Below are 19,997 nucleotides of genomic sequence, written 5' to 3' on the forward strand. Positions count from 1 at the left end.
CTGTTTGGGCTTTACTCTGGTCTGCATGTTTATAGCTTTTGGTGACTTTAAAAACTTTCAGCAACAATTCTCTTGAATGTTATTTTTTTTCAGTCTGATCCTGTTTCTTCCTACCTACGAGACACAGAAGACACACCCCCTCCATATTTGGTCATAATTTCACAGCGTTTTTAGTCTTTGTTCACTTTTGTCTGTCTATATCTTGTTCAGATAAGGGAATTTCAGTTACTTCCTCCAAACACCACTGACTCTCTCCTTCCTTCTCTTCATCTGGGAATATAACACATTTCTTGCTTGTTTTTATTTCCCTTATTTCAAATAACTCAATTTTCATTTTAAAATGCTTATTGTCCCTCCGAGCTTTTGTTTGGTTCTAGTATTTTTGAATTTGTTCCTTAAGCATTTTCAAAGGAACTGCTTCAAGGACTCATCGGATCAAAAGTCTCTGTACTTTGTCCTTGGCATCCGAGGACTCTGGTCTTCGTTGATGTCACAATTTTCTTCATCTTGGCATTACTGATGATGTTTAAATTGGAATTGAATTAGTGAATAAGGCTATTATATGATCATGGACCTTGTTTAAAACTGTGATTTAAGACAGCTTTTCTTAGCACTGCTCTGTAGAGGGAGAGGGTGGGCGTGGTTTTATGTACACTCACTGGAGGTGGTTTCTAAGTGTCTCCCTCCATAACCTGTGACAACTGTGTGTGTATGTTCCTTGTTCTGATGACAGATAATGAGGGCTCTGTAGGCATACATTTTTTTTTCAAAACACTTTAATAAGGGTTCAACCTCTCCTTTTGCCTGCCACTCAGCAGAGGTAGTAGAAGAGAAAAGTTATTATGATACAGGGTGGGGGGGGGAAGTAAACATGTTCAGCAATAGTTCTTTGTGGGTGAGCTCATTCTTTGGCAGCAGTTCAGTCCCATAGCTAACACCAAATATGACTCAACAGCTGCAGTCCAGTCTGCTAAGCAGGCAGACACCAAACATGAACCAGCAGCTGCAGTCCAGTCCTTCCCGCAGACAGACAACATGCACGAACCAGCAGCTATAGTTCAATCCTGAAAAAACCTCAAGGCTCTCAACCAAGTCTGAGGAAATAGAAGCCCCAAGATACCTCAGGAACCTCAGGAGCAGGTCTTTGAGAAGTTTCTCTCAATGGCAGCATTACCACAAGCGGAGCTCAACAATGCTGTGTAAGGTGAACTAATACATGCATGTTGTTAGTGAAGAATAATGAGGTAGAGCAAACCAAATCAATGCTCCAGCTCCCACTGCCTATGGCGTCATATGTATACTCCTTCATCACACATCCTTTCACGTGTCTGCTATATTAAGCCATCCCTTTGCCTATGTGTGCTTCCGGAAAACATTCTTTCCTGTGTCTGTTTTAGCAAGACATTCTTTTACCTCTGTGGGCCAGTAAAACATCATTTCACATAACTGACTTTCCAAACAAACCAGAAGTGTCCACTTCAGGGCCTTGTCTTACATATGCTTCCTCTGACTCTAGCCTTGCTGGTTGAGGCCCCATTACAACTCCACCCGTGGCCTTCACTCACAAGGGTAAGACTGGGCAGAAGTAGGCAATAAGATGGTGAACTCCTCGCATCTCCTAGGCCTCATGCTGGTAGGAAAACTTCTGCTTTATCTCTTTCTCTGATGATTCGAAGCCCTGGTACACCATTTTCTCCCCACTGTTACCATGGAGGGTGGTCTTGCTGCCACTTGGAGGTGATAGACACCCAGATGTCTTGGATGTAGAGTTCATGAGCTGAGATAGCATCTCTGTAATGGTATAGTGGTGAATGGGAGAAGGGACTCTTGAGCTCCCTTGCTTCTCCTCTAGCATTTGGCCAGAGTAGGAGGGCCAGTTTTGGACTAGCTGAATGGGTGCTTGTGCAGTCTTTTGAGCAGAGGATTTTTTTTTTCTTTTTAAGCTATCTGTGTACCTTCTGAATTCCAGTTCTGGGGCATACAGGATAACATGAACACCCATGTTTTCACCACTGTGCTGTCCCTGGAGTCTCAAGATCCTTAGCTTGCCTGCTTGCTGCTATCCATCTTTATGGGTATTTTAACCATTCATTTTAGGTGATATCCAGGGTGTTTAGTTGTGCTGATAACAGAAAATAGAAGCAAGTGTGTTTACCTAATCTTCCTGGAAGCACAGGTCTCCTCGGCCTGTGTGCAGGGACAGGTGGCAGGGTTTACCAATGGATTACATATAGGAGGTGACATAAGAAATACTGAATGATAACTCTTTTTTGTCCTTAGCAACTAGAAAGATGGAGCTGTAAATACTGGAGATGAGGAAGGCTGGGCAGGCTTTGTAAGCATTTGAGCATGCTAAGTGAATATTATGTCAGTCCTGAGATTAGAGTCTCAGGGTGAAGGCAGGAAATGTACAGTTAGCCACCATTGTATGGAGGTAGCTTTAAAGCTCAAGAGAGAATTCTTTTCAGAATGATTCAAGATGGACAGGTCAGTGCAAGAACAGCCCTGGAATGTTTCACTAACACAATCAGAGAGAAGAGCAGGGGCCAACCCAGGGAACATTCAGTGGGAAACTTAGAGCTTAGCACTAGGGCAACAGAAAAGACAATTTAGTAAAATGTTTCACCTCTTGTATTTCTTTTAGTTAAGCCCACTAGACCAACTGGACTCTTAGGCCAGAGGCCCAATTCTGGAGATTCCAATGTGTCAGGAAGAGCCACTTAGTTCCCAAAGGCCAGTTGAGAAGATGAAGAAGACAGAAACAAATTTTCTTCTCAGCACGAAAGAAAAGCAGCAGCGTCATGACTGGAAGTCCATCCCTTTGGGAGACTAAGCAAACTCTATGGTGATGTCATGAGGGTCAGGGTGGAGGATAGCTGGTTGTCTTGGTCAGGTGATACTTTGGCTGATTGTGGTGCCAGGGGAGGTCAGAGAGTGGCTTGTCTTCAGTAAGAAAGTTGCTGCTACTTGAAGAGGAGTTTTGATTTGTCCTTGGACGTTTGTCCATCCATTCTGTTGTTGAGTTTAAGTGACCATAGGACAGAGTGACAGAGAAAAGAACCAGTGGGGAGGACAGGGTGGAGAGGGTTGGCCAACAGGGTTAGGGTGACCATTGATCAGCAAGGAGGAGACAGCTGACCATCAGGTGTTGGGTGATCATTGGAGGCATCTCCTTGTTGTCCGTGGTTTGGAACAGAATATCATAAGGCTGGCAATTGAAATTCTGTTGACTATGATGTCCCTTCAAATCTTGAAAATAATTTATTCTTATCTTAATATCTAGAGGATTATCATCTTTAATGCTGGATTGAAGAGTCAGTGCATTTCACAAAGAGCAACCTGTAATGCAGGGAGATTCTTCTCCTTCCTAATGTTGAGACCCTTTAATACAATTCCTCATGTTGTGGTGACCCCCCCCAACCATAAAATTATTTTGTTGCTATGTCATAACTGTAATGTTGCTGCTGTTGTGAATTGTAATGTAAATATCTGATAAGTAGGATATCTGATATGCAACCCTCAAAGGGGTCAACACCCACAGGTTGAGATCAACTGCTCCAAGTTGAGTCTAAGACTTTATTGCAGTTTCATAAATTTTAATGAACATGAGCACTGTTGGAATTCTGGGGCCAACCTTAGGAATGTGGCCTTGTGAAATCAGCGATAATTGGAGACAAAAATGTGGAAGTGATGCCATCTGACTTTCCTAGGGATTAGTTACATACTTTCCTTTTTAGTCTCATCTGTTTGTAGAAACCTACTGCCACTGATAACATCTAAAAATTTTTTTAAAATTTATAAAACTAACTAATAGCACTATGAAGTGATTTAATTTACTTTCTTATTACAAATCTAAAGAGCAAAAGAAACTTGCATGAAGCTAACATTACATGCAATGCTCATGTCAGCTGGCATGCTGTGCTTTTGTGTGGTACATGAGAACCTTAATTGGCCCAATGCAGCATTTGAAACAGCTACTTGGAAACCAAAGGAATGAGGTTTAGGTTTTTCCACCCAATGATGTTGTCCCATGCCCATTTCTTGTGTCATAATTAATCTTTCAGTAATATCAACATCAACAAGATCTCCTTCCAAAAGAAATAAGTGCTATCTAATTCTGCTCCAAGAATCAGTGAAAGTGGCCTAAGAACATGGATTCAGCTTGCTGAACACCATCTTCAACCTTAGAAGGGGATTATGTGATTATTTGTAGTAATGGAACAAAGAAAGTAATAAATCAAGGTACTTACAAATCGATTGATGGGACGTTGGGTAATAAAGTAGAGAACAAGTTTCAGATACAAATATTAACATTCTTTGCTTTTGGACTTGCGAGAGCTAAAGATCTACCAAGGGAATATATCAAAATAGCTTTACATAATTGTAGAAAGAGTGTTAGATAAAGAGACAGGTGATATAAAGCTACTAAGGATAGCTTATGAAAGATTTGGCTACCCATCTGCGGTACTTTCAACTCTCCACAGTCTGAAATATCTGTAGAATTTTCAATGTGGGTGTGGCTTCAAAAAAAAAAAAAGCTAGGGACTTTAGTTCTCTATAATATTGTAATGGTGTGGCGGAATATGCTTGGCCCAGAGAGTGGCATTATTTGGAGGTCTGGTCTTGTAGCAGTAGGTGTGACCTTGTGGGAGGAAGTGTGTCACTGTGGGTGTGGGCTTTAAGACCCTTATCCTAGCTGCCTGGAAGCCAGTCTTCTTCTGTTTGCTTTCGGAACAAGAGGTGGAACTGTCAGCTTCTATTGCACCATGCCTGCCTGGATGTTACCATGTTCCTGCCTTGATGATAATGGACTGAACCTCTGAACCTGTAAGCCAGCCCCAATTAAATGTTGTCCTTATAAGAGTTGCCTTGGTCATGGTGTAAAACCCTAACTAAGACAAATGGAAAACTTTTTTTGTTTGTATGTTTTCCTCATAATAATTTAAGACAAAACATGCTGATTAATTTTGAAGATTCAAACTTTCCTTCTTAGTTTAGATATAGTGAATGAATGCCACCTATTTTTGCTGCATTTCTGCTCCTCCAGAGTTTAGTTTGGGGCCCTGAGTTAATAATGAAGCTGAGTGGTAAAGTCAAGCATTTAAAAATGCGCTTGCCCCATCTAACGTGGGGTTTCCTGTATTCTTAAGCCTCCTGTCAGTCCATGGCTAAGGTTATGCTTACATCTGTGGTCTTTTGCTTTAGTGCAGTTAAAGTCCTGTGGATTGTTTATGAAAGCCAACTTGTTAATTCATTTCCAGAGCAACAGCCGTTGTCCCACAATCAGGGGATGTTTGCTCTAACAGCTCCTGGTGTCCAGTAGCTAGGCAGGGAAGTCTTCCAAAAATGTGTTGGCTCACAGAGATAAGTGCGTAAAGCAAGTTCCTCTCCAAATGCAGGGAGTAGCTATGGGAAGGAGTGCTGCCCTGGGTCTGTGCAGTGGTTTTCTCCTAACCAGTGAGCGGTTTGAAAGAGCTGCTTCTTTCAGCAGGGATGTGGAAGTTCAGGATACACAGATCATCACAAAGGGGCATATCAACAGTGCATTTGCTGAAAGAGGGCAGATCCCAGCCACATGGGTTCTGACTGTAATTTTCGGATGCTGGGACTCTATAGAGCAGAACAGAGGTGACCTCTGAGACTCATGTGAATAAACAGAAAGTCAAGGAGGATGGTTCTAAAGAGCAGGTGGCAATTAGTGCCAGGACAGCCAGTGGGGAAGAGGAGAGTGAGCCAAAGCTGCATATTTCCACTGCATTCCTTAGGTTAAACCCCTGGAAGAGGGCAGGTCCCTGCCAGGTGCTTCTGATTGTGGTTTTTCAATGCTGACTTTGAAGGTCCAGGCCCATGCCTCTTGCTTAGTTGTCAAAGTGTGATGCTCTGAGTCTACTGTAGGGATCACATGAAAATCTTCCTTTGGCCCCATGAAGGTTTGCTGACAGGGATCGACCAATGAGGTAGAGGAAGAAAAGACTTACAAATTGAGTTCATGGATAAAGGGGAACAAGATCTGCAATTACCCGCCAGCCAAGCATGATTTGGAACTTTCCAGATGCTTTTTATTAGAAGGATGAGTAAGAATGGGAGGTCCAGGTGAATTCTGGGGGAGGGGAGCTGTGTACATGGTTTTTGGACAAATTCTGTGGGCTTGGAGAAACACCACATAACTAGGCACAAAAGTTGTCAGAGCCTGCACAATAGACAATGGATTACAAGTAATTATATTTAGGATGTTTCAAATACAAGACAATTTCATGTGAAGAACTGCCATGCCCACTCCAATGAAATCCGCGTCAGGCCCAAAAGTTTGACCACGGATCTGAGGCACACAGCTTCCAAGAAAGCCAGTCTTCTGGGGACCTTTTGGCATTTCCCAACTCAGAGGTGGCCCCTCAAGATATGATTTATTAATAACTAAACAAAAATAGGACGTTGCTTTCTGACTGACCATCAATGTTCCAACATCTTAGCCTAGCCCTTGCTTGGAACTTCTAGGGAGTGTTACACATTTAGACTAATTGCCTCCGGCATTGTTAGGGAGATAAGGAGGGAGGTAGAGCATTGAAGTTTACTGAATAGAAGTTGATAATCCCAGGGCAAGGTCAACTAAGAATCCTCATTTCAGTCAAGTAGGGCAGACCACATTAGATTGCAGTTGAATCACTCCCAGGAACTAGCTAGAATGGGACCCCTGGGGATATCTCTGCTAGCCCAGAAATTTAGCATAGTGGGCCTTTACTAAGGATGGGTTGGACCTTGAGCCTGGTGTGTGTGTGTGTGTGTGTGTGTGTGTGTGTGTGTGTGTGTGAGTAAGAGAGTGTGAGGTGAATATTCAGAGCCTCTACCCTCTTGGCTGGCTAGCCAGCAGCCCCCAGGGACTCCACCGGGCTCTACCGGGCTCCAAGCAGGCCTGGGTGCTCTGAGCCCAGGGGTGCTGTGCCCGTCCAGAGGAGGTGGCAGCTGCTTTAGATCCATTGTGTTTTCAGACAGCCTCAGATGTACCTTGACTGCTGAGCCGCCTGACTTTTTCTTTTTCGTTTGTAATGACCATAAAGGTCTAATGTTTAATGTTTAAGAACAGACACTCAGATACAACGCTCTCTTGTGTCCTAGCCTGTGTGTGCTATTTTTTCTCCATTGACATCTTGCCGACCTGTACCAGAACCCTGTTTCTCTCTTGGGTTGAGGGGCCAAGGCTGGCTGGCCCGTGACAAAGAACCCCATCCAAGTGCACTGATATACACTGGCCAATTTGTGATTTCTTCTTTGTTAAGAGCTTAGAGAGATGAAAATGCTGGTGCTGGGATAGAACCAGAAGGAAGAGTCTTGGTCCTTGGAAGCTCCACACATTTAACAGCCAAGGATGTGTGACCAGTGTTCCCTACAGTGGCATATGCTGCTTCTTTACTCCCTTTAATTTAAAATGATCAGACAGTATATACCACGATGGCAGAGACCCCAGACTTGCTAACTGTGTATACACAACATAAGAAAGTTTGTCACAGAGTAAATGTGTCACAGATATCTTGTTCGTCCTAAGGAGTCACTTATCTTGCGTGTCCTTTCCTAAGAATTCTTCCTGGCACGTGTGACACATGTATGAACCCACCCAGCTCCTGCTTCTGCACTGACTGAGCCTCTTTCAGAGACATCAGCTGATGAACTCAAAACACGGGTCCTGGCAAAACACCATCGCAGCAGGCGCCGGCCTCTTCTGCTTGTGATTTTTCTTTCTGAAATTCTGTGAATTTTCTTCTGAGCTTCAGTTCCTTGGGAACAGCATCCAGCTATTCAGTTTCTCCACCAGACAATTCCATTTCCATGAAGTACTTTCAGGTTTCCAGTGCTTTATCTCAAAAATCTTTAAACTCCAATAGAATATCAAGTTCTATGAATGGCAAAGGAGGTATGAGATTTTGGTCCTTTTCCTATTAGTATAAGTCATTCAAAACCAAATTGTTTCCTTCAACCAATATATTATGTGCATTGATAGCCAAGTTTTAAAGAGTTAATTAGTGATTTTTTTAAGAGTGATTTTTTTTTTTTAAAAGATAACTTCTGGAGGAAAGCCATAAAACATGAGGCAGAAATGTTACTTAGAAAAATGACTCTCACAAGGAGCGTAGTTAAATATATCATGTTTCCTCCGGGGTCCCTTCTCTAGCATCAAGTCTCCCATTGTCCTGCATCTTTATACTAAGTCACTGGCAGGTCCTGCTGTATTCTCCGATTACATTTCCTCTTCCATGTTTGTACTGTCTCAGGACTGACTGCATTCCCTCTTTCTTTCCTGCCTGTTCCTCCTCTCAAAACCTCGTTCAGTCATAAGCTTTAAGCAGTGTGTTAAAATGGGGCCTGGGATCCTTCCTATAACCTGTGTAAATTACCCTCAACCTGTTGGACTCATGGACTGCCATGTTTCTCTACAGTTTATGCATTTTGGATTTTACGATGCAATACCAGCAATTGATTACCGGCCACAGTACCTGACATAAGACAATTTCAATTTGGTGTCTGCAAGAATGGGGTTTAATTTACTTGCTGATCACCTTTTTGTTGTTGTTGTTGTGTATCTTATGATGCACATAGATGGAAATGGCAAGGCAAATTAACACTGTAATTCTTAAACAATTTTCTCTTTGGTAGGATGGTAGAAATATCTTGAGTTACATTTGAAGAAGAACATTACTTATATTAATGTTCTGTAATAAAAGGCTACAAATTTGTTTGAAAAGATATGGTTTCCATGATGTTAGGGATTTGCAGAATCAAGTCATGTGAAACAGAAAAAACAAAACAAAACAAAACAAAACAAAAAAAACAAACAAAAAAACATGCCAAGTACTCAGAGTAGAATTCTTACAAGATCCCAGGACACTCAGAGTAGAATTCTTGTTAATGAGATTTTGCTAGTGACTTCCTAGGATCTGCTCAACAATTTTCGGCAAGGAGATTACAATTTCATATTTAAAAATGTGTGAATAAAGTAGTTTCATAAACATCGCCTTTTGTGACTTGCTGTTAAGGCCAATGGAACTTTCTTTCAGATGTCAATAAGATTTTTCTCTTTAGTGAAAAGGAAAGTGGGCAGGGAACTTGGCTGCCTTAGGTGTTCAGTGTGGGGCCAGATTCAGGGCAGGAGGTCCTAAATCCCCCATACTCATAGGGACCATGCTTCATAGGTATGCATTCCTGTGCGAGGAGACAAGGAAACTCAGGGACAGAAGACACAGCTCCGGGGCCCAGGTATTAGCATATGTTCCACTGGCTACTCAGCTCCCCATTCATAGGAAACTGTTTCTTCCAAGTACAGATTCAGCCACTGAGGCCGAGAGGTCTAGACAGTAGATTTATTTCCTTTTGAAATAATTAGCTTCACTTTGTTCCCATGAGCACTGTATAGCCCATTAATCTTGAGACTCCAATGAAGATTAACTGGAGAGTTAATGATCATACACTCATTCATATTTTATTGAGCATCTATTTCATGTCAAGCAAGTTTCCACTTGAGTTAGAAAGACTAGTGAGTCTTAGTCTGCCCCAGAGGGAGTTTATGTTCCAGGGGTGGGAGTGGCTGTACACACAGAGACTGTAGTGCGAAGTATTCATTCCGGAGTCTGGCATGTGTCAAGAATATGAGTCCTTAGGTCAGGTGTTGTGCTTCGAGATTATAACACCAGGAAATAGGTAACATTATTGTTCACATATTAAGGAAGGAAACTGGGGCTTGGAGAAGCCAAGAAACAGGTGTAAGGTCATATGACTGATAACAGGCATCTATCTCATCATCTCTCTATCATCAGATAGGCATACCATCTCTCACGTCTGTCTCCTTTCCTACTTGGCTTATCCATCAGCTTTATATACAGGCAAGAACATAACTTGCTATGACCCTTCAAAGAGAGAAGGGTGGTAATCAGGTCCTAGGGAGCAAGTAGTACCTTCTGTCTGACTGCTGTCATAAATACTTCAGTGTAGGTGGCTTAAGGGGTTTGTTTGCTACTGTTGGGGAGGGAGGGAGTCAGGATGAGGTGTGGCTGGGTTCCAGAGAAAACCTCTGTTGCCTGTCTTCTGATACCACCCTTGCTTGGCAGAGAGGGACCAGCTCTGTTTTCCTCATCTTATGAAGTCACTAATTCCATTAAAGGACTCCAACCTCGTGACCACATCCAAACTCATTTCCTTCCCCAAAGCTTCCAACTTGCCAGTGATCTCTCACTGGGTCTAAGGTTGGACTTTTATAATTTGGATGCAGAGCAGGAAAGAGAGGAACATCAAAAGGAGGAAGGCTGATTAGAAGGAGCTTTTCAAAGTCCTTGAAGCCTGATGAGAACAGGCTTCTTTGAGCTGAAGGATAAGCCCAGGGCACTCACGTGCTCTCTTGGATGGAACATCACAGGACTTTATACACACTGTCTCCTTCTTCACTGCCTGAACAACAACCTTCTGGATGCTGCTGATATCAAGCTTTACTGTACTGTCTCAGACATCCTTGACTTACAGGGAGATGTGTCTTGATGAAGCATCATGTGTTGAAAATGCTCATTGGAGCTGGGCAGTGGTGGCGCATGCCTGTAATCCCAGAACTTGGGAGGCAGAGGCAGGTGGATTTCTGAGTTTGAGGCCTGCCTGGTCTACAGAGTGAGTTCCAGGACAGCCAGGGCTATACAGAGAAACCCCGTGTCAAAAAACCAACAAAAAGAAGAAGAAGAAGAAGAAAAAAAAGAAAATGCTCACTGTTCTAGTTCAGAAACATGGCCAGGTGTAGGTCCTGTTTGAGTTCCCTCTGTGATTGGAAACTGCAGCTGGCTCATGCTGCAGCCTATCAGTACAGATGATCCATGCCTCTAGCCTAGGGAAAGATCAGTTCAGATTACCAGATCTAATGACTGTAGACCTGATTAAAGTTGGGAAATTTCAAGTGGGACCGTTGTATGCCGGGGACCAGACATATTTCTATGGCCACAGCTCCTGCCATTGCCACCTCCATCCAGCACTGCAAAGCCCTCTGTCCCAGAGTTGGAGAAGGCTCCATTTCCACCCTCCATCTTCTTAGGAGGCATTCATGGGATCCTAGGCATGAATGCGCTTACACCTGAATACTCTCCTCTCATCTAGAAGAAACACAGGGTTCCCCAAGCCAGAGTGGAGGGGGGCTCTCCCTCCTGCCCAACATGCTTCCTCCTTGACACCTTGGGTAGTTTTACAGCAGGGAGATTAATAGTCACAGAGTCTCTCACTGCACCTTTGGCCCTGTTGATGGTGGTAAGTGGCTGCCTGAGCTGGGTCAGGCCACAGATGTGGACACATTGTACAGACTGTCCTCCTGCCTTGGGGCAGACACTTCTGTATTTTTAGCCGCATTTGTCACTGCCAAGACAAGCAGCTCAAGGACATGAGGTATTACTGCCTACATGACAAGCATCTTGCCTCAGGCTGCAGCAACATACACAGGAGGTACTTGTTTGTGCTGGAAGGAGGCGGAGCTGTGGCTTTGCTTTGGCCTCTTTGGCAGCATTTGAAGCTGTTAAAGTTGTGCTGGTTGAGTTCCCTCTGTGAACTAGCTTTGTGTCCATCTAAGGCACACACACACAGAGGCATATGTGTATGCATTCCCACATGCACACACACACATACACATACACACACAGAGAGGCACATGTACATATATTCCCACATTCACACACACACATACACACACAAATACACACAGAGGCACATGTGTATACATTCCCACATGCACACACACACACACACACACACACACACACACACAAATACACACAGAGGCACATGTGTATATATTCATACACACACACACACACAAATACACACAGAGGCACATGTGTATATATTCATACACACACACACACACACACACACACACAGAGGCATGTGTATATAGGCTCCTATATGCACAATACCACTGTGCAGAACTAATTGTCCAGGTTCTTTAACGATCTTCACTATTCCTGCCTCAGAATTTGTTAACTGATGTTTCTCACGCTTCCTTCTTATGCCAATTTGGAATGTGTCTCTGGTTCTACTCAAGGAATGGGCACCTCTGTGTCCATTGAGATTTGAGGGTGCAGTGCCTGATGCTGTTTGTGGTATGTACGTGTTAGGAACACCAGGGAGACGTAACAAGCAGCCTTCCATCTTGCTGCACTCTTGTTAATGAGCTAGGTGGTCTCTAATAAGGTGGTGACTCTCTACTCAGTTCGCTTTCAGTTGATGGTCCTTTATTATCTTAGATTTATTTTAGAAATCAATCACTAGTCACTCTCTTCCCAATTACACATAGCAAGTTTTTTTAAAGAAATTTATTTTTTTAAAGATTTATTTATTATTTATTTATTAAAAGTACACTGTAGCTGTCTTCAGACACACCAGAAGAGGGCGTCAGATCTCATTACGGATGGTTGTGAGCCACCATGTGGTTGCTGGGATTTGAACTCATGACCTTCGGAAGAGCAATCGGTGCTCTTACCCGCTGAGCCATCTCTTCAGCCCCAACACAGCAAGTTTTTATTACGAAGGATCATTTGAGTTTTGGATTAAAGAATAGCACCTGTAAAAACAACCTAATTTATTGTGTCAAAGAAACAGGAAGGTGTCAAAGAGATCAGAAGTTCCAGATAATCCTATGGGATGCTTGAAGGCATGTGCTTCAGAATTTTTGGAGCATAGGCGGAAAATTAAGTACATGACAAGGTCACGCAGGAAACTTCCTGGAGACTATTTTATTTTTTCTGCTTCCCAGGCAGGCAGTGCCTCTAACTTATTCTAAATGTGTACTAACCAAAACCAAATTCCAAGTCCATTCATAATGGACCCACAGTGTTTGTGGCTGCATTCACGGTGGTAGCATCACATGACTCCGTGGAAGCCTTAGTCCTCAGCACACACATGTATGTTTGTTCACAGTGTGGCCTGCTGTCATGCCAGGAAAGGCCAGCCAGCACTCTCTGAAGCACCTCAGCTCAGGGTTGAGGCTCTTAGACATCATGAATCGCGGGGGTCAGCCAGCACTCCCTGAAGCACCTCAGCTCAGGGTTGAGGCTCTTAGACGTCATGAATTGCGGTGGTGGGTGGTTTGGTTTTGTTGTTTTTGCTGCTCTTTGTCTGACTATCCATGTAAAGTTTTCTGCTCTCACAGAAGCCTAAGAGTTTAATATTGTCCTCCCGTATCAGCGTCAAGATAGCATGCCTTTGAAGTGTGTTCCATCTGGAAATTTGATTTAACTGAAATACCAATTTGAGTGGTCACCTGAATTTCATTTAAAAGGATGTTAAATGAATTTTAGGTTGAGATTGGGACAAAATTCCAAGCAATTTTGGAAGTGGCCATAAACATACTTCTTTTTATTTTTAGTACATTTTTCTTTGGCATAAGATGGCATACTTAACTTTGACAACTCTAAAATAAAAATATTGATTAACTCTAAAAAGCACTGAAGACTCTCTAATCCTGGAATATCAAATATCCAGTCAAGATTTAATTTTTTTATTCAAAAAGTAAACAGACACACCTGTCTCATTAGCATGAAAACTTGTTTTCATCTTTAATAAATGGTAAAAATAATGAATATACCAAATTTTTTCTTATTTCATTCACACAGTTTTTTGAGACAGGTTTCATGTAGCCCAGGCTATGTGCTTGAACTTGCTATTTAGCCATGTTTGATCTTGAACTTATGATTTTACTGCTTCCACCTCCCAATTGCTAGGATTAGAAAAAGATACCATCATGTCCTGTTCATGTCACATTGGGATTCAAACCCAGTACTTGGTGCATGATAGGCAAGTGCTCTACCAAATACACTGTATCATCCTAAAGAATTTTATTAAAACAAACCTCTTAGTAATCTAACATCAGTAAATATCTGGTTTGCATATTTATTTCATATACCTATGTACTATGGTTGCATAAAAGCATCTCTGGATAAAAAGGAGTCAGAGTGGGAATCTTTAAGAAGTCTTGCCATCTGTCCTTTGAGAGGCTCTACCCATCAGCTGACTCAGACAGATGCAGACGCCCATACCCAAACAGTGGATAGAGTTTGGGGACTCTTATGGAAGAACAGGAGGGAGGATTGTGGGCCCTGAAGGGGACAGGAACTCCACAGGAAGACCAACAGAGGCCACTAACCTTGATCCTTGTGGCTCTCAGAGTCTGAACCACAAACCAAAGAACATGCATGGACAGGACCTAGGCCTCCTGCACATATGTAGCAGATGTGCAGCTTGGTCTTCATGTGGAGCAGAGGCTATGCTAAAAACTGTTGCCTGAATGTGGGATATGTTCTTCTAGCTGGACTGCCTTGTCTGGTCTCAGAGGGAGAGGATGCACCTAGCCCTGCAGAGACTTGATGTCTCTGGTGGGAGGGATACCCAGAGGGGCCTCCAATCTCTTAGAGAAAGGGAGGGGGGATAGAAGAAGGGATTTGAGGGGGGACCAGACGGGGTACAGCAATTTGGATGTAACATGAATAAATAAAATAAAATAAAAAGCCTTTGCAGTGGGACCTTCCAGTACTTCTCATGTGTGGAAACAAACGTCTTTCTTTTGCAGGAGATGTAGAGGCTCAGAAAGACTCATGGAGGCAGGCAGGGATAAACACACAGGACACCAATTCTAATACTTACAGTTTTCTACTACATTATGGTGGCAGCAATTTAAAATTTGTTTTCGTGTGTGTGTGTGTGTGTGTGTGTGTGTGTGTGTGTGTGTGTGTGTTAGTGTGTGTGTGTGTGTTTGAATGTATCAGCCTGTCTGTCCATCTGTCTGTCTGTATATATGCTTTGATGTACAGGTACCTAAGGAAGCTAGAAGATGCTTTTGGATATGCGGAACTGCTTGACTTGGGTGCTGGGAAGCGAACTCAGGTCCTCTGGGAGAGCAGCCAGTGCTCCTAACTGCTGAGCTCTGATGACTATAGTTTTAAATCCTAACATGTGAATTTGTTTTAAGGCAGTTAGCGGGGAAGGTGGTGATTTACTATAGTCACAGATACTAATCATTTTTTTCCTCTCATATTTTGATTTTTCAAGCGTGATCTTGTGTTGAATCCTGCTGACCTCCAGAACTCCTCCCTTCACTTCAGTGGTTTGGGGGATGAGCCCGATGTGGCCAATGCTTCACCCCTGAGTTACAAATGGCCTCATTTCCCACCTGTTTTTCCAAGTTGTCCTTCAATACAGAGTTGCGGGCTAAAAGAATCTTTCCTTCTGGAACTTTAAAGTGTGTTATTCTACTGTGGGTTTCTTTTTTAAAATATAATTTTCCTATTTTTAGATTATTTTAGATTACATTTTTTAATCCTTTGTTCTTCCTGAATCTGTGGTCACTGCTCCCTGTCTATGACACAGCACACTTTTCTCACATTGATGTGTTCAAAATTGCTATAGATTTTTTTTGTCACTTGTTAGTTGTCTAAGATCATTTCTTTGACCTTATAGACTTTGGAGTTTCTTGTGTCTATAAATGTATCTTTCCCCTCTTCTCCTGGGGTGTTGATCAGCTTTGCTTTAGGAGTAACTTTGCTTCTACACGAAAATCTCTTGTCTCTGCTTCGACGGTTTCCACGGATACAAACACGAGAGGCTTAGATGCCGTCACACAAATGTCTAGAACTCCATTTGTTTTGCTCAGTGTCTGTCCCTTCTTTTTCATTCATATTAAACAATTTAATTTGCTTCCTCACAAAAGCCTCCCACCCTCCCTTCCTCATCTCCTTCGTGAAGCTGAGCCTTTGTCAGTGTTTTATATTTTCAGAAATTGTTACTGCAAATCCAGGAATTCAGCCTAGTTTGTTTGTTTGTCTCAGGTCCTATCCATTTCAAGAGCAGTCACCACAGCTCACAGAGCTCCTAATACCAGCTTGGAATCTGTCCCAGAACTTAGATCTGAATTAGTGGCTTCATGCTCACTGACTCCTTGAGTGCTCCCTAAAGCCTTAGTCAGAGTTTCATGGTTCTGTTATATCAAAGAGCTTTAAGATATAGCCTAGAGAGGTTTGGATATTATGTTTTCTGATTTTATATTTAGGACTATCTAGAAAACATTAACCTACAGTTTCAACAGGAAATCAGTCTTTTATCCTGTCCTTCACATTTAGGGTAGCAGTTCCCATGTCAACTGAACTATCAGAAGCCCTGGGTCCTGCCTGCCTGGGGCTGTCACTGGGTTGCAGGAGACTTCACAATTTAATTTTGTTCTCAAAGACCATCATGCTCCCTAGGCCATCTGTGCATATGAATGTGGGGGTGAGCTTGATGCTAGCGTAGGCTCCAGCATAGACCGGCTGTCTTTCCTTCATCCTCTCTCACTTCTAGATTGAGTTCCAGTCCAGTTTAGGCCTCCAGTACTTTGGGATAGCTCTCTGTGACTGTGCTATGTGGAAAAACAACAAAGAAACAAAAGAAAATATTTCACAAGGATTTCTCCGCTGTTTGGACAACAAAGATCCCCTTCCCAGGTTCCTCCACACAAAGCATGGGCCATCTTCCGGATCATGGGGGCTGTGCTTCACTGGGGTATTTAGAGACACATTTTGAGACTAAATTGCGTTTCTTGACTACCTAATGTTTTGTCAACCTGACTACAGCTACAGGATATATATTACATCAGGCCTGGGAGCTATGACCAAGGGTCAGCACTGAAAAGTAATATGAAAGCTAGCCTCATCACCCCTGCAATCAAGGCTTGGTCAGCTTCAACCTGTAGCAAGCAGCCTTCTTCCCCTAAACTGTGATGGGCATCTTCTCAGCTTTCTAGAATCTAGAATGCCCTTCTTTTCTTAAGATTACAGGTGATTGACTTGTTTAGTCCTTGAAGGCAGGATTGAGAAAAAAATACATTTTATTTCCCAATAATGACTCTATATGTTCCATAAGAAAATGATAATTTGACTAATAGTTCTCACTGAGCCCACCCGGCTTACACAAACGAGAACTCATTTTAGCGTTTTTTGCCTTAGGGAAATGATGAATTTGTTTAATAGATTGGTAATTATCCAGCTCAAAAGTGATCATTAGCATGCCTTTTTTGTTTGATTACTATAAATCACCAGACCCACAATCCATTAATCACCAGCTGCACGGAGTACCTCTGCCCTGTCTGTCCTTGAGTAAGAGATGTCCAAACAACACCATGCCGACACTTCCTTCCTGTAATACAAATATTTAACACAACCTCATTCCATACACATCTGATTTTAAATGTTATCTTTTATATTCTTTTTCTGATACAAACCGTTCTTAGTGCTGTAGCTTTTATTATCTTACGAATCGTTTCCCTGAGAGCCATGGTCTATATAGAAACCAGCCCTCTGGCTAGGCTTATCACCACTGAAGAGATATCACCTTAGCGAGATGAGTCCATGTCTATAAACTACAAGGTTGCCTTGGTGTGGCCCTTGAATAGCTGGTGCAAATCGCCGATCTATGGTCACACCAGGCAGAGCCTTAAATATTCCTGCTTCCAAAGAGGAAAGTGTGGTCAGAGAAATGAATTCTCCGTGGCTTGCTACAACCAGGGCTAACATGTTTCTTTCTTTGTTCTTGGATTTTCAGTTTACCGTGGCTTCTGGGCAGTCCTGTTGCTCCTGGGGGTAGTGGCCGCCTTGACTGCCAGCTTTCTGATCATCTGCGCAGCCCCCTTTTCCAGTCACTTCCTTTATAAAGCTGGAGGAGGCTCATACATTGCCTCAGGTAGGTATAGCATCCAAGGCATGATTTCTAGTCATGTTCCCCATAGTTTTGTTTTAGACATATATCTAGAGTTTGGACGTCTATTAGTAGCAATACCATGATGCTAAGATACTGGAGTTCTTATGCACTCATCATATGCCTGGTACTTTCTCCAAACTTCACATTTCCCGTGAGCTGGCAGCGATTGCCTAGTGAATGTAAATACCATGTAGACAAAACGTAGACATGTAGACAAATGTGAACACGGAGCCTAGGGACTCACCCTGATGTGTGTAAGGGATAATTGTTTACAATTTCTTATCTGTGGTGTGTCTTCTATACCATGTCATTATATATATTTAAGTGGGAAGCTGATATGACAATGATCACATTTCTAGAGTGGTAGATGGTGTCTCAGTTAGGGTTCCCATTGCTGTGTCAAAACACTGTGACCAAAGTCAACTTGAGAAGGAAATAAGATTATTTCACTCACACTTTCTAGTCAACGTCCATCCATCACAGAAGGAAGTCGGGGCAGGAACTGGAGCAGATACCACGCAGGTGTTGCTTACTGACTTGCTCCCCCTAGCTTGCTCAGCCTGCTTTCTTACATAACCCTGGATTACTGGTCCATGGGTTAGTATCATCCAGAATGGGCTAAGCCCTCCATTATCAAACACTGATTGAGAAAATGCCCCCACAGACTTGCCTGTAGGCCAATTATATGGAGGCATCTTTTCAATTGTGGTTTCTTCTTGTCCGGTAACTCCAGTATGTGTCAAGCAGACAAAGAACAAAATCACAACAAACAACAACAACAACAATAACAACAAGCCAACAGGACATACGGACTTGAGGATGCATGACCAAACTCACCATGTTAGTGCTATGTTCTGCCATCGTGAGAATGTAGTGTTTCTATATGAAGCCCTAATGAAGACTATGGGAAAAGAATTGATGGGTAGCTCTGCTGTCTTTAGAATCATTTCGGGGCAGCCCATGATGCTGTCCTTCACCTTAATCAATGATCAGTCATCAGTACCCTGTTTACATAACCCAGTGCTTAGCTCCTCATAGTAAAGATAACAGTCACACAGGGCCTCTCGGCTAACACAGCATCATTCTGGGAGCAGTCTGTTTAACTGCTTCTGTCCTTTTTATCCCGTCTTCTGATGCCTTTCTTTAGCATGTGATAAAGCTCATGGCTGTTTAATCTTTTCCCATCTTTACTAAGAACCCTCATACCACTCAATCCCCCATTTTTAAGTATGTAATTCAGTGGGATTTTTAGTACATTCATGGACCTGTACAAATATCACCACCATGTGACTTCAGAATATTTTAATAATATTGCAAAGGAACTCCATCTTCCCTCTACATGAAACTACTAATCTACCTGTTTCTATGCATTTTCCTATTTGGGATGTTTTATGTAAAGGATATTCCATGTTTTTTTGGAAGAGATTTTCTTTTTAAATGCCATTTTCCTCTAAGCAGCGGTAGTGCCTATCCTGAAAGCTATGAATCTAGGTGATTATGAGAATAGATTCTCTTGCTTTTAATTTTCTTGATGGCTGGCACAGTTACAAAACATGTGTGCATGATTTAGCAAGAGTATAAAGAAAAATAACATTACCTGAAACAAAACGTGAAAGTTCATTGTATTGTTTGGGGCAGAAAAGGTCATGTGTTTAGAGATGAACAAAGCTAACATTCCACTACAGAGTTCTACCATAAAATGCAGACTTTAAGCAATAGTGATGTCAACAACTCATGTTAAAACTGAACACTACCAACAGAAGAATTTTAAAATCTTACATCTGTCTGTTACCAATAATATTAACAAATTTATCCTTTCAAAGTTACATGATATACTATGGAGAACCATGAGAAACACAGGCTGCTTTTCTTGCCCTAGATTCATCATCCAGGAATGATTTCCTTGTGCCATGTGGAATGCAGAGTTGCACTGAATTGAGCTTCGAATACTTCATTTAGTTAGATTTCATGAATTTCAAAATGAGGAAGTTTCAGACTACAGGCCGAGAGTTCTAAACTCCCCTTCTTCCTAGGGCTTCTCAGACCATCCCTTTCTTGACTGTCAGGTCACCTTGCTTCTCTACTATGCTCTGCCAGGCACTTAGAAACAGGTGCAGTTCAGTCTCAGGGTAGTGCGGCCAATTTACCAATGCCACAAACAAGACTGAGTATTCACTGGACAGATGAATCTTAGGGAAGGGCACAACTGAATTCCCAGTGACCATTCCGGGCGTGTACGGGTCCAGAGGCTCTTTGTCATCAGC

General features: G+C 42.5%; 1 protein-coding gene across 1 annotated transcript in view; it reads left to right on the top strand.

Moving 5' to 3' along the window:
- The window catches only part of Tmem182 (transmembrane protein 182), a 47,013-nt gene that overhangs the window by 11,723 nt on the left and 15,293 nt on the right, over window positions 1-19,997 (top strand). The window contains exon 4 of the mRNA XM_031367345.1: window positions 17,578-17,715. Within this exon, the coding sequence (XP_031223205.1) occupies window positions 17,578-17,715 (138 nt within the window). The remainder of the gene's footprint in view (window positions 1-17,577; window positions 17,716-19,997) is intronic.

The sequence above is a fragment of the Mastomys coucha genome, unplaced genomic scaffold, assembly GCF_008632895.1.
Source record: "Mastomys coucha isolate ucsf_1 unplaced genomic scaffold, UCSF_Mcou_1 pScaffold14, whole genome shotgun sequence".
Lineage (NCBI taxonomy): Eukaryota > Metazoa > Chordata > Mammalia > Rodentia > Muridae > Mastomys > Mastomys coucha.